The sequence below is a fragment of the Nuphar pumila genome, chromosome 13, assembly GCF_984573655.1.
Source record: "Nuphar pumila chromosome 13, dmNupPumi1.hap1.1, whole genome shotgun sequence".
Lineage (NCBI taxonomy): Eukaryota > Viridiplantae > Streptophyta > Magnoliopsida > Nymphaeales > Nymphaeaceae > Nuphar > Nuphar pumila.
Window position 1 is genome coordinate 69,316,728 of NC_143261.1, and position 15,597 is coordinate 69,332,324.

The 15,597-nt window shown below is 36.9% G+C and overlaps 1 protein-coding gene across 2 annotated transcripts; it reads right to left on the reverse strand.

Annotated features, from left to right (window-relative positions):
• Nucleotides 1–1,275: 1,275 nt before the first annotated feature.
• LOC149818624 (zinc finger (C3HC4-type RING finger) family protein / BRCT domain-containing protein) lies at nt 1,276–15,098 on the reverse strand. 2 transcript variants are annotated; one of them, XM_089985198.1, is made up of 9 exons: nt 14,981–15,098; nt 14,361–14,509; nt 14,118–14,251; nt 12,699–12,903; nt 6,099–6,242; nt 3,985–4,147; nt 3,707–3,843; nt 3,449–3,622; nt 1,276–1,646 (listed from the first exon to the last, which is right to left on the reverse strand). In XM_089985198.1, the coding sequence occupies exons 1-9, from the start codon at nt 15,048–15,050 to the stop codon at nt 1,467–1,469; spliced, it is 1,356 nt and encodes a 451-aa protein (XP_089841324.1). In that variant the 5' UTR covers nt 15,051–15,098; the 3' UTR covers nt 1,276–1,466. The 2 variants fall into 2 exon arrangements, with proteins under 2 accessions (XP_089841324.1, XP_089841323.1); XM_089985197.1 differs by having other exon boundaries at nt 3,707–4,147.
• Between the last annotated feature and the right edge of the window lie 499 nt (nt 15,099–15,597).

Below are 15,597 nucleotides of genomic sequence, written 5' to 3' on the forward strand. Positions count from 1 at the left end.
TATTGGATTGATGACCTTTAATATCATTTATTACAAAAAATGTGTTGGTCTTCTTAAAGTCTATAAATCTCTTCATTTTTTTATTTTGGTTCATCAAATTTTTTTGTTTCTTAGACTTTCTTTATTTTATTCTTTTGCTCTTATTTGGCTTGCAAAGTTCTTGCATAGGAGAAGTCACCTAATCTTGTGATACAATAACATTCTTGAGGTTCAAGCCTTGTATCTTGAGAATTCAGTCACAAACAAACCCTTTTCGCATCTTCGAAAATCCTGAAGTAAGGTGATTGAAGTTCCAAAGATAGTGATCGTAAAAATGTCTCTAAGCTTGGAATCTCGATTATCTTAAATCATGTTTTTGGCCACTATTTGTTCCTATACAAAAAGAAAAAAGATTCAACGTGACTAATATATATATATATATATATATATATATGTGTGTGTGTGTGTGTGTGTGTGTGTGTGTGTGTGTGTGTGTGTGTGTGTAATTCTTTGGTTCCAGACCATTTAAGATCCAGTCATAATGGAACACTGCTTTCCTCATATGGATATCATCAAGTAAGAAAAAAAGGTTCCATGGCTGCAACCTATCAATTATTTTATATATATTTATATATTCATATATTTATGCATTTATTTTTATAAAGAGAGATTTAGATCAAGCGAGAAGAACTGCTTCATGATGTTAGCCTGGGAGTTCTTAGTGTGGGGTAATGCTGACAGAGGTGGATTCCTCTAACTCACTCAAGGTTAAAGACATATGGCCAAGAATTGTATAGATTACTTCTTTTATGCAAAGAGATAATGGGCACAAAAAGAGAACTTATGGGTGAGTGTCCTTGTCACATGTAGGAATGCACAAGAGTCGATCCTAGGCTGTTCAAACTCGGCTCGCTCTAAAACACCCTTGTTCTAGCTTGGCTCAAGCTCATTGTCAAGCTGAAACAACCTTGTTTAGACTCAGCTTGAGCAGAGCGAGCTTTAGGTATGCATTTGAATTGTAAAAAAAAAGGTATGATTCTGAATTATAAAAAAGAAAGTATGTTTTCGTAAACACTTTCAAAAACCTCATTCCACTTTTCAAGGCACTTCCCATTTATATTTCCCTTCCCGCAACTTTGGCCAAAAGACCATACTGGAAAGGACTTATAATAAATGAGACAGAAAGCAAAGCCCTTAAACTGGTGCTGCTCATGCTAGTGCATAACAGGTTCTATTACAGGTGCTGTAACAGTTCTAAAACATCTAAGACCATATTTATAAATCTGGAATGCAGGATTTTTGTTGGCAAGGAAAAATTTCACAATAAATATCAAAAAGAAATTTTTTAATATCAAGAAAAACTTGATACATGTAAAAAAAATGGAATTTTTATAGTCCTATAGCAATTGTCGTGTGTTACTCTTACAATAATGGCAAAGAAGTAATAAGCACATATCTTTTTCACAGAGGATTTACGATCAATAAAACTAGAGGAAGTCATAAGCTGGTCTTCTTCTAAGATTACACCAGTTACATGTCCATGAGACTCCAAGATAGGGAGGGTCTAAGCAAAAAGAATGGACCCAACGATTCCTGCAACTACAACACCTAAGAAGACGATCATCTGCATCTCCACTTCCACACTTGTAACAAACGAATGCCAATGCCTGTTAAAAGCAGCAAAGCAGAAATCATGATTAGCCATAATCAAATGCTTTTAAGCACAGAATGCACACTCATGCACATGCAGCAAAGGAAAAAGAGAAGACTCTGTCATAAGGTTGTCAGAAAGGGAAATATCTTGGGAAATGGAAACGGCAAACGAGGTTAGGTTTTTCAAGTGCATGTGAAATGGGAAACTACTAGGAAATGAAATGGAAACGTTTAACAAGAAGAAAAAACTTACCAGACATGAGAAACATGTATCCCACAAAAGGGAAACACATGGGAAACGAGTTTCCCATGTATGGGAAACACGTTCCCACTGTATGGAACATGCATTTCCCAACATTTCACAAAAAAAAAAATGGTGTTTCCTACACGTTTCGGAAACACAGTGTTTCCCATTTCAGAAATGGTTTCCCATACCCCTATAGTGTTTCTGGTAACCCTGCTCTGTCTACAATCAAAAGTTCAGTCACAACTAGGGGTGGCAAAACCTGACACGACCCGCCAACCCGCCTGTTAGGCGGGTTCGGGTTTGGAAAAAACGAACCTGTTTAATAAACGGGTCGACCCGCCTAACCCGTTTATTAAACGGGTCGGGTTCATGTTAGGGGTATGCCAACCCGCCAACTCGTCTGCCAACCCGCCAACCTGACCCGCGAACCTAAGAACCCGTTTACCCGACCCAACCCATTTATTAAATGGATTGGCGGGTCGTGTCGGGTTACCCGTTTATTAAACTGGCCGGGTTCGTGTTTGCCACAGCCGACCCGTTTAATAAACGGGTCAAGTTCGGGTTGAGGTATGCTGACACACCAACCCGCCAACCCGACCCGATTGCCACCCCTAGTCACAACACACCCAGATCCCTCCCTCACATTCATCTAACCATCTATGTTATGTAAGCTAAAAGAGGCATGTACTTTCAGATCCCTTGAATCTTCAGTTTCATGAATATCAACATGCATGCATAGAGATGTATATCCACAGTCTCTGGCCATCAGCGAATAAAATATATACAACAACATGGAAGAGAGAAAAGTGACAGCCATGAAAATTTTAAATATGTTTAATCTTTTAGAACCAACCATAGTCACTTACATCGTTAAAGGTAATTTCTTGGCGAGGGTATTTCTCGGAGAGATTTTCAAAAGTAGATAAATCTCAGGAATATCTTGGCAATATGTAAAAAATTAAATAAAAAAACTAAAAAATAAGTAGAAATACAGAAAATAGAAAAATGAAAGAAACAGACTCTCTTCCCTTCTTTTCTTTTACTTCCTTCCTTTCCTTTCCTTTCCTTTCCTTTCCTTTCCTTTCTTCTTTTCCTTTCCTTCCTTCCCTTTTTCCTTTCTTTTCTTCCTTCTTTCCTTTTCATCCTTCCCTTTTTCCTTTCTTTTCTTCCTTCTTTTCCTTTCCTTCCTTCATTTCCTTTCCTTCCCTTCTTCCCTTCCCTTCATTTCTTCTCTTCCTTTCCTTTCCTTCCTTTCAACCCTTTCTTCTTTTCCTTTCCTTCCTTCCCTTTCAGTAGCGATATTTATCGTGATAAACATAATTTGCCGATATATTGAAAATATCATGATATTTCCAATATATCGGCAATATCAATGACACTGGAAAAAACATAACACATGCACACACATGTCCACGCACACGTACACATGCATGCACACACAACAAATTCATTAGTTATCCAATTCATTTAAAGTAGACTAATTTTATTCTTATGAAGTGAAAGAATCCGCTGCATTTCCTGTGAACAGTTTTTGGCCATTCATCAAGCAGAGAATGTAATGGTATTTACCAGGTCTTCCATATTCTTTTCACCCCCATGAAGCAAGACTATGTTTGTGTTTGAAGAACAAGGAATAGTCTGTGAAAATATCTTCTGATCAGAAGAAGCAGCATCCTCCACTTTTGTGATGCACGCAAAGGAGGCCTTACACAAGGGACACGTTGATTCTTTCATTTTTGAAGCCTGCAAGCAGATCCAAAATTTTCAAACCTCAAAATATATCACAAATAGTTAAGAATATAGCTTGCTTATGTGCATAGTGTTTACCATTTGATCAGCCCAGCTCTGTATGCAGGAATAACAGAATCGATGCCCACAGAGCAGCACCCCCCTGGTTGAGCTGAATTCTGTCCAACAAATAGCACAAGAAATTTCTGCAGATGCAGGCATGCTGCATGATGCCCCTACAGAAGCACATCCTTCATATTCAAGATTATCTTTCTCCTTATCATCATGTAACAATTTTGAATTTGATGTTTGTAATATTTCTATGCTGTCCCTTCTTGAACTACCAGAATCAAGAGAAAAAGCATTGCTGTTAAAACCTTGGTTACTATTTCCGACAAGATCATCTTCATGGATAGAGTCCAAAACAATATGAACATAGTGAGCATTCCTTGAAGTTCTTTTTCCATAATGATATTCATTGGACGTAGTTGGATTTGCAATGGAAGAACTGCTCCCTGTGACATTACCAGCACTCTTTTTCTGGATAGGGTCCATAAAATAGGAACCTGGGTCAGCTTTCCATCAATTCAAAAGAACAAGCAAGAAAGGTTAACAGATGCATAATCTAATAATCATGTTGAAAATATCTGAACATAGAATCAACTGCACAATAAGAAAATCAAGAAAACCTTTCAATCATCAGAATAGGACCAATAGGCACATTTCAGCATTTTCAAAGATCTCTCAAGTGAATGAAGCAAATATAAGAAACATATTATTTCTTGACTCAGATAACTGAAAGAAACCAACAACTGAACAAAAACCAAATGTTGGCATAATGCGAGAAGACTAAGAAATCAGAAATCAATTTGCCGTCCAAGTTGTTCCCTGCCTCATGTGCAATTATGCATCTTTGTGCATATTAAGTAATAACCTTTTTTTTAGAAGATCACATTAAGGGCAAATTTGGTAGGCTGATCCAAATGTGATTCCAAGTCAAATTTGATGTGAAGTCATATGAATCAGAATCACCTGAGGTTCCTTGTGATTCTGATGCTCATTTAAATGAGAAAGAATCTCTCATTTGTAAAGGCAAATGAGACTCCATTTCTCACCAATCATTTTCTGATGTTTGTTTAGCCAATGCCAATAAGAGTCATTCTCTCATTTGCATGAGAGTCCGAATCTCATGAGACTCAAGAAAAGATGCTATAAGTAATAATTATTGCCTTGGGACATTTTATTTTTTCTCTTCCTATCTGATGCAGAGCAAAGCAAAAGACCCAGGTTCATAAGTGTCCACTTGGATCCATTTGCATATTTGGATCTTTATTTGCTTATGAATATTTTTGTATTTGGATCATTATATCGGATCCATATTTTACGATAAGTTTGATCTTTTTAGAAGATTATCAGAATAGGTAATTTGTTGGATTTTCGATAAACTTTTATTTAGATAAGCTGGATTTAGAATCAGAAAAGATTCATCTATTTATAGATGAGTTATCTTTGTAATTGGGCAGTTGAATTGGATAAGAATCAGTTATTCTCTTCTCCATTGTGTTCTAGTTTTCTTCCTTTCCTACATTTTCCTGTTATTTTCCTGCTTTCTTAGATAACATTAGATATTGTCAGATAGTTCATAGTTTTCATAGATTTTTTCACGTAAAATTTTGTGCAATTCATCATTGTTTCTTGTGATAATTTTTTTAGAATTTTTGCTATTTTTTCTGATTTTTCTTGATGTTTTTGATTTTTTGAATTTTTTTATTAAAAATTATGATACATTTATGATAAGATACGATACAGTGTAACTTTGGGCCCGACTGATATTGGTAACGATATGACACTTACAACCTTGCTCCAGAGTGTTCATTGCTTTTCTTTCACATAGTATAAGATATAGTCCAGAGTCAAAACCTGAACCAATCAGTTATGCCATGACTAATGGGTATGGCTACCATGGGATCCTTTTTATCAACCAGACAAAAAAGTACAGGAACCTCCATGGGGTTTTTTCTTAGCTCTGTTCTATAAATGCACTGATTTTAGGTCACATGACCAATCCAAACTCCAAACAGCATCATTATCAGAGACGAGCACTTCAAAGAAGTTATTTCGTTAACATTTGACATTTTGCCATCCATATTTTCAGCTTCCACTGTATCACCCTTCAAGAGATTGTGCACACTGACATCATCCATTGGTCCGACAACAGGTAAGTTTCAAGGGTTCCTTTTACTTCCAATGATCATTGATTATTGTTCCCTTGGTTTTTGGAGGTTTTGGGGAAGCTTCTGATGGGCCTAGTAATTGTTGCTCTAAACTACTTAGAAAACAACTTTTATGCATTTCAAGATTCAAAATCAATGATAATCTGAAAGAATAGCTATAAAAGGGTCCTTTCATTAAATGCAATCTCATCAAAAGCACCATAACTTTTTCAATATAAAGACATTTATGATAGAGGTTTATAGACTATACACATTACCCTCGCTTGAAATAGATGCTCCACAGGCACTACTGAAGGTTGATACCCATTGTTCAATCTGCGTTCCTGCTTCTTATCTTTCACCAATTCCTTTTTGGCAACTTTACGTGATCTTTTTATATTTTTTTCTGAATCAGATAAATTCTGCATTCCAAAATTACAATAAAGTTAATTGACAGATAAAGAAGATGACTTTAGATTAAAAAAAAGTATTAGCATCAGCAGAAGCATCAATTTATTTTAACCACTTATTATTTGGATTTTAGATGAAACCAATGATCATCTGCAACTACAACATGAAAATTAATGAATCATGAATCACTCAAGTAATCATATTTCTCTTGGCATAAGTAATAGTGTTTAGTAAATACCCACCCTAATATTATAAAATTAGTTTCCCACATAATCCTAAAAACAAATAGATTATTGGAAAGGCACTGCCCCCAAAAAATACAGTTTTCTGACAACTTGAAAACTGTCCGATGTGAAGCCCAGCAGGACTAGCAGAGGCAATTTGAAACACAAAAGTGGAAATAGAAAAGCAGACCACATGGCCAACCATGGCTAATCAACCAAGATGGGCATATGCTCAAGCTGAATCTAGCTCAGACTCCAAAGTTGAGTGCAAAACCAAGCCCGTCCCTAGTCAATTATGCAAATCAGCTTGATGTTGGATCCCATATTTGGCTCCTACCAATACCAAAATGAGGGTTGGATTTGAGTTCCTGAATAATAGATGTCATTTCAATGCATTTCTTCTATTGTGCATGCAAATCAGGTCTTGTGACATTCTTGATGCACAATGGGTGGTTAACAGATTATGGGTCTGCCAACAGTTTGGACAATTTTCTTAAGAAGAGGAGGCTCTGCATGGACCATCCTTCCATGAGAAATGAATCTGACCCCAACACTCCCCCCTCCTTCCTTAAGGAGACTCACTCCCATGTTCATCTTGGACATGGAACCTGCAGAAAGTGCACATGTTTCTGCAAAAACAGCACTGTTTCCACAGGATGTAAATGCCTTCTTAATCTTTTTATTTGTACACCAAGCTTATTTTATTACTTTTAGCATCTTTTATCCATCCAGGGCCTATTTTTATAAATGTTTCTTTCCATGTGTATTCATGTTATTGTATGCATGTGTATACAGCATGAACATATTAACATAATATGAATACATACCTATGTACATCATATGTACACACATGCATATACATGTGTCCTTGCACATACATATGTATGTGTCCATGCATGTATATGGTGTGTATGTCAACAATTTTATCAACAAATCTCAATGATGATCAAAAGTGTGGCTTAACAGAAAAACAATGGCACAATATCTAGAAGCATCTAAAACACACTCCCAGGCTATGTAACACAGACTCTTCTAACAGGGCACCGCACCCGCACCCAGGCAGGTGCAACACTTGGACATGTCTTCCTTTGTGTCTGGTGATGTCAACCACACTGAGGTTCATTTCTGTCCAAAAGTATATTCAATTAACCCTAACCAAGTCCAGATTTATCTATATTGTATATATAAATACATACATGCATACATACCTAATATATATATATATATATCCGCACCTCCACACCAGTGTGGTGTTAGTATTTATTGATGAGGAATAGCAATTGTGGATTGTTAATTTGATTTATTGCATGAATTTATGCATGATGAATTGATGATATGATAATCACTTTTATTTCATTAGTGTTAACTTAAACTCTAAAAAATTATATATATATATATATATATATATATATATGTATATATATATATGTATATATATGTATATATATATACTATGTCACACGGACTCGGCTAGGGAGGCGCCGCACCCGAGTCGACACGGGTGCGGACACAGGTGCGGCTTCGGACACGGCCCGGACTCGGTCAACGTCGAGTCGGACTCGGTCAACGCCGAGCCGGACTCGGTCAACGCTGAGCCGGACTCGGTCAACGAGTCGAGGCCGAGTCCATCCTTGTTTTGGACTCGATCAACATTGACTGAGTCCAAAAATATCCATTTTTAAGGTAAAAAACAAAAAAAATGATCTTTTTATATTTTTTTTTTAAAATATATATATATAGCATGAGTCTCAAACATAAGCCCCAGAAAAAAAAATCAGTGTGAGCCCCCGAACTCCCCTTTCTGCAAGGGCAAAAGTACAATTTGCAAAGTTTATAAAAACACTCATGCTGGTGCCAAACTTTAGAGGACAATATCCACATATATGCACACAAGATATATTATATTATATTATATATATATATATATATATTTATTTATTTTAAAATATATATATATATATAGCCGAGTCCCCGTGTCCAAAATTTTTACAATTGTGCCACACTCGTGTCACACCCGCACCCATGTGACATAGTATATATATATATATATACCCTCACCGCACCCAAGTTTTTTAAAGTGTTTGACATAGCTCCCAGGTTCACCTTTATAACTGGTCAGAGATTCATTCATATTTATGTTGCATAACCTTTCTAGAGAATGAACTGAACTATACATTTCAATGTGACTAAACTGATAATCCATATGGACTACAACAACAAAAACTACGCCTTCATCACAAAACAATTGGGGTCGGCGATATGAACCAAAAAAAAAAAATCATTCTAGGTCTTCCACATGAATCCTTCTCCTCCAATCATTTCTATCCAATGCCATGTCCTCGGTGAGGTTCAAAGCATTCATATCCTTTTCTATCGTCTCCATCCAAGTCTTCCTAGGCCTACCCCGACCTCTTTTAACTAATATATTTTCCCATTTCTCCATCCTTCTAACTGGAGCATCATTAGGCCTTCGTCGAATATGTCCAAACCACCGTAAACGATTCTCTCTTATCTTATTTTCAATGGATGCAACGCCTACCTTCTTACGTATCTCCTTGTTCTGAATCTTATCTTTTATTGTATTTCCACACATCCATCTAAGCATACGCATCTCAGCTACACTCATTTTTTGAATATGATGTCTCATGGCAGCCCAACATTCCGTACCATATAGTAAAGTGGGCCTAATAGTCATCCTATAAAACTTTCCCTTCAACCGCAATGGCATTCTACGATCGCACAACACTCCAGTTGCACTTTTTCATTTCATCCACCCAACCTTTATCCTATGATTTACATCTCTATCAATTTCTCCATACTTTTGAATGATAGATCCCAAATATTTGAAACAATCATCCACCGGTATTTCTTGCTCACCAAGCTTCACTACACTCCCATCACTACTTCGTTGCTTACTAAACCGACATTCCATATATTCTGTCTTACTCTTACTCAACTTAAAACCTCTTGCTTCCAATGTCTGTCTCCATAATTCTAACTTAGTATTAACCCCAACTTTAGACTCATCAATCAAAACAATATCATCAACAAACAACATACCACCACGGCACATTTTCCTGAATTGATCTCGTAAGCTCATCCATCACTATAGCAAATAGGAAAGGGCTTAAAGCAGATCCTTGATGTAACCCAACCGTTATAGGAAAATTGATTGTCACCCTTCCACAAGTGCGGACATTGGTTACTACTCCTTCATACATATCTTTAATTATACTAATGTACTTGAGAGAAACACCTTTCTTCATCATTGTCCACCAAAGAACGTCCCTAGGTACTCTATCGTATGCCTTCTCCAAATCAATAAAAACCATATGCAAATCTTTGTTCCTCTTTCTAAATCTCTCAATAAGTTGTCTAAGAAGATGTATAGCTTTCATAGTTGATCTTTCAGGCATAAAACCAAATTGATTCTCCGATATCATGACAACCTTCCTTAACCTAGACTCAATCACCCTCTCTCAAAGTTTCATAGTATGACTCATGAGTTTTATACCACGATAGTTTGTACAATCTTGTATATCACCCTTATTCTTATATAGAGGCACCAAAGTACTCTTCCTCCACTCATTAGGTATCTTATTTGTTAAAAAGATTTGTCAACCATTTTAAACCTTTCTCTCCCAAGCATTTTCAAGCCTCGATAGGTATACCATCTGGGCCAACTGTCCTTCCTGATTTCATTTTCTTCAAAGCCTCTGTAATTTCTTTCTTTTGAATCTTGCGTATGAAGTCACGATTCATCTCATGAAAAGGAATGGAGAAGTCTCCAAGATCCTGAGCACGACTTCCATTAAATAGCTTATCAAAATAATCTTTCCATCTCTCCTTAATCTCCTCATCTTTAATTAAAACCCTTTGTGTTTCATCTTTGATACATCTAACCATACCCAGATCCCTCGATTTTCTATCTCTCATCTTTGCAAGCCTATAAATATCCTTTTCGCCCTCTTTGGTATCCAACTTGTCATAAACCTCCTTATATACCTTATCCATTGCGTTTCGAACTACTTTTTTAGCTTTCTTCTTTGCTATCATATACTTCTCCAAATTCGCATTATCACGACTCTTACTGAGATTTCTATAACACTCTCTTTTAACTTTAATAGCTAATTTGACATCCTCGTTCCACCATGATGTATCCTTACCAAGCGATGCACCGCCTTTAGACTCACCCAATACCTCCTTAGCCACATTTCTTATGTCACCCGCTATCTTATTCCACATTGATTTTGAATCCTCCTCGAGACACCAATAAGCTTCCTTAATTACCTGCTCTACAAACATTCCTTGTTTACCTCCTTTCAGTGCCCACCACTTAATTCTAAGATCTATCCTATGTCTATCTCTTTTGCGGCATTGTCTAATTCTAAGATCTAAAATTAAGACTCTATGTTGTGTAGCTATACTTTCTCCCTGTATAATCTTACAATCGGTGCAACAACCCCTATCTCTTTTTCTAAGTAGGAAACAATCTATCTGACTCGTATTAACCCCACTTTTAAATGTTATTAGGTGAGACTTCCTCTTCCTAAACCAAGATTTTGCTAAGATCATATCATAGGATAAACCAAAATCTAAAATCCTTTCTCCACTTTCCTTTCTTTCTCTTATACCATAGCCTCCATGGATACTCTCAAATCCATCCCTACTAATGCTTACATGTCCATTAAGGTCACCGCCGATGAAAAGCTTTTCTCCATAAGATATCCCTTGTACTACTCCATCTAAATCTTCCCAAAATTAACGCTTAATGGAATCATCTAAACCTACTTGAGGTACATAAACACTAATAATATTAATAATATTCATACCTAATACTAATTTAATAAGTAAAATCCTATCACCCTTCCTACGGACCTCGACTACATTATCTATAAACTCATGACTCATAACAATCCCTACTTCATTCTTATTCCTATTTATTCTTGTATACCAAATCTTATATCCCCAAGGTTTTATCACTTTTGCTTTCTCACCTACCCATTTAGTCTCTTGTAGACATAAAATATCAATCTTTCTCTTACACATAACATCTACTGACTCTACCAACTTACCAGTTAAAGACCCTATGTTCCAAGTGGCTAACCTAATTTTATGGTCTTGGACTAACTTCTTTACCCCCACCCGTCCAACAAAGTGAGGGAACCCTTGCCTATTTGACACCACACCCGGGCGTCGGTGTGACGCGTCGCTTCTGGGCGACGACCTAGCAACCCTTGCCCATTTATCACTGCCTCCGAGCCTATAGAGTACAGCGCGTCGCTCAGTAGGGAACGCCCCAACGAAATTCTCATATTGGTTCATATTCATAGGGTATGACAATGTTTTTATGTTGGCTGTCACTGGCCTATCGCAACCCTCCTCCTTTGTCTGGACTTGGGACCGGCAGTGTATAACTAAACAGTTATAATCCATATGGACTGTTGATAAGAAATTCAATCATTGCACATTTTAGAAGTTGCTTAGCCACATCTTTAATGTGCCAATAATTAACATGGCCATCATTATCACATTTTCATAGGTTAAATCTTTGTAACATTAATGTTTAGAAATCTCACTTTTATGAGATTGCACATCTATGTGCCAAGAAATATAAATAGGAAACTCAGAAACAAGTTTTAAAAAAAAAGTTCAAAGCAGTCAACAGACAGATATTGCCAACAGCAAGATTCTCAAAATATCACATAAATGTGGTCTCAATTCTGTTCCGAAGTTCAAACTGCTGTGTATGACCAATGTATAAATCAAATTTATGTTGTTAAATAAAATTTTGAATGTCTGGTGATGGCACTTAAATCCTCTTCACGTAATATATGCTTCCTTCACTTACAATTTCAAGCAAATTTAAGATGTGTAAAAGGTATGGAGATATCTAAAAATTAGAGAAGTTCAGGAAATGTATCTTTGCAGGTTGTCTAGGGCATTTAGCAATTTGATGTTAAGCTTTTTGTTCAAACTCTATCATTTGAATTAGGGTAATAATCTAGTAAAACCTGATGCAACAAAGAGATGTAATGGAACTAGCAAATAGAGAAACATCAGAAAGAACAGCACTAAATGAAGTGTTCTGTAAAGCTAGAAAAGCATAAAACTCCTCTAGATGTGGAGATAATTCAGATATTCTACCTATCCCAGTCAACTCATAAATTGTATTACTTGTGCAGCTTAAAGATACAATAGCATAAAAGAATGAGTCATAATATACAAAACTTATAGAGTTACCTCATCAATCAATCTAGATTTGGACCAAGTCATTCCTTCCACTTTTGAGCACCGCTTATCAATCTCCAGAAGTTCTGCCGCATTGAAGGTATTGGACACATCTAATAACTCTTTCCCTTTTAAGCATGACTGGAAAGTTTGTTTTTGCCCATGACTACTGAGAATAGCAGGTGCTTCCCATAGTAAAGGGCCAATATCCTCACCACTGCAAATGACATGAGTATAAGCACGTAAATGTCGAAAAAAATCGTGAGAGATATGATAATCAGTATGACATTTTTACTAATTATTCAGCCATAGGAAGCATAATGCATTTTCAAAAAACAAATCATGAATCCATGATATAGAAAAGCGCTCACATTTGTTTATCAGCAATAGATGGCCTAATACTACTTTTATACAATTTTTAAAATAATATTATTAAGTTCTATGGCTGCTAACCTAGTGGAAATGAAGAATGGGATTCATATAAAGATCCTTAGTTGTACATAAAATACAATACGAGTGAATGTTTCACCAACCACTTTACTAAAAGATATCTACAACCTTCCAAACTGCAGCCTAGAATTATAGGATGCAGAATCGATGAAAAGCTCACCCTAGGGCTGCAAGAAACTCTCAGCTACTATAATATAAGATACATCTACCAAGGAAAACCCTGCTGGCCTATAACATGTTACAGAACATAAGCTAAACAATGGCTCGTGAAAGTGACAAGGAAAACTGACAACCTAGAAATATGAATATATTTACTCGATACTCAAGAATTATGAGAAATAACTGACATAGTTGCATTGGATAGAGACTCTAATCCTTGGTTGCATAGCTTTTGAGTGTAATAAAAATTTAGGCTAAGAAATGTTTTTTTTTCTTCATAACAGCAGCCATAGTGTACGGAATCAACTAAAGTATGCATAGTTAGACTGACTTTAACAAAATTGTGGATATTCTATTATTACAGGTAAGTATGATCAAGTGATCTGAGACGAGGAATTCCTCCACCCACCTCTTCTATATGCTGAATTCATCCATTACTGTGGTGTTTTATGTAATTTTTCTATATTAACATAAAGAACAAAAAATATAAGGAGATAGCCAGAAGATGTATATGTATCAGTGGAAAATGCCCTACCTTCATGTGTGGTTTGAACCAGCGATTTACATAATTGGAAATAGCAATTAAATTCAGAAGGATATAAGTTTTGATTTTAACCCAGAAATTCAGCTCAATGTGAATTACAAAATGCAAAAAACCCAGTACCTTCACGAAATTAGGACAATAACAATTTTTTCATATTCTGGTGGGTTTTGGCCACCATATACTACGACAAGATGAGAACACCAATCATATCAGGCTCAACAGAAACATTAGGTCATGAATTAAAATTCATTTGCTTATATCGTGTGAATTTGTGGTACCTCAACATGGTATAAGGACTCTCTTGAAGCTTCTTCCCAGCCTTCAAACAATCCTCGAACCACCGATGGTTCACAATTGTAACCCCAAACTTCTTTGCAAAATTGTACTTTTTCCCTTCAAATCGCCAACATACCTACACAACGAAATGTCGAAAAATTACAAACATTTACCCGCATTTTGCAACACCAACAACAAGCAAAGAGAAATGCCAACTACAGAATCAAGAAATTTCCGTTCCCCACCAAATGCGATGTCGTTCTCGTCAATGTTCCCACGTAACTGGCACCTGTTTGGCTGATGAGCTTGATGAGATTGAACCTCTCTGACCCATTGTAGCCGCTTACCGCAGCTACAACATTGTACATCCCTGAGATCGGATGGCCCCCTTGCCCTAAATACCAAAGAGGAAACAATGTGAATTCACTTATCAGCGCACAGAGTATTCAAACCACACCAATTTCGATCTTCCAATGGCCAAATTTGCTCAACTTTTCAAAGCATTTTCAACCAAACAGAGTCCACAATTCCGGCATACAATATGGGCAGTTCCTCCATATCTCGCACAACGAGAAATCTTCTTTATGCATAAGAAGAAGGAAATCTTTCTCCCAAATTGATCTACCATTAGGAGAACAAAAGTCCTCAATTTGCTACTGAGACCATCCCTAAGAATGCAATAAAACAGCAAAATCCTTGGAAATTTTCTATGTAAAAATCAAAATTAAGAACAGAAAAAGATAGCAAACAGAGATTAAAGACGAAATTTTCCGTGGGTACCACCAAATACCCGAAAATTTCAAGGCTTAAAGACATAAATAGAAGAAGGACGAAAACGATAGAGAGAGAGAGAGAGAGAGAGAACCCATCATCGATCGGGAGCAACCAAAGTCGTCGTCTTCCTCTGGCGACTGCATCTCTCTCTTCCCCTTCATCGCCACCGCGTCGCGTCGTTCTCGTTCCGCTCCTCGCCAAAACGAAAATGGCTTGGCTTCCGGGGAGTTTTGAATTTTCAAAACCACGAATCCAACTCGTACGGCTCGGGGAGACTCGACTCGTCCTGACCTGGCTGACCCGGGCTTGGGCTGAATCAACTCTACATCGATTTGGTCACTGGCCTAGACCACAGTGCAGTCAGTAGGGATAGGAACGGTTCGGGTTCAGGTCGGATATCCGATTAAATTTGAATCCATTTAATCGGATTCGGTAGCCAGAGTCCGGATCTGATTAATAATCGGATTTGAACTCAGTATATCAAGTCCTGCATCCGAATCCTAAGCTCCAGCCTGACCAAACTCCAAAACCGATTGCATGTATCCAGATCCGGCTTAGCTGCTCCCTATATTAGGTTCAGAACCGAGACCGGCATGTTTACATCAGTAATGCCTTGAATCTTGATTGTTAAGGGTAGTACGGATCTGAACTATTTCAATATACAACCTGAATTTTCGGTTTGAGAGCTGGTGGCTGCGTGATTCTAAC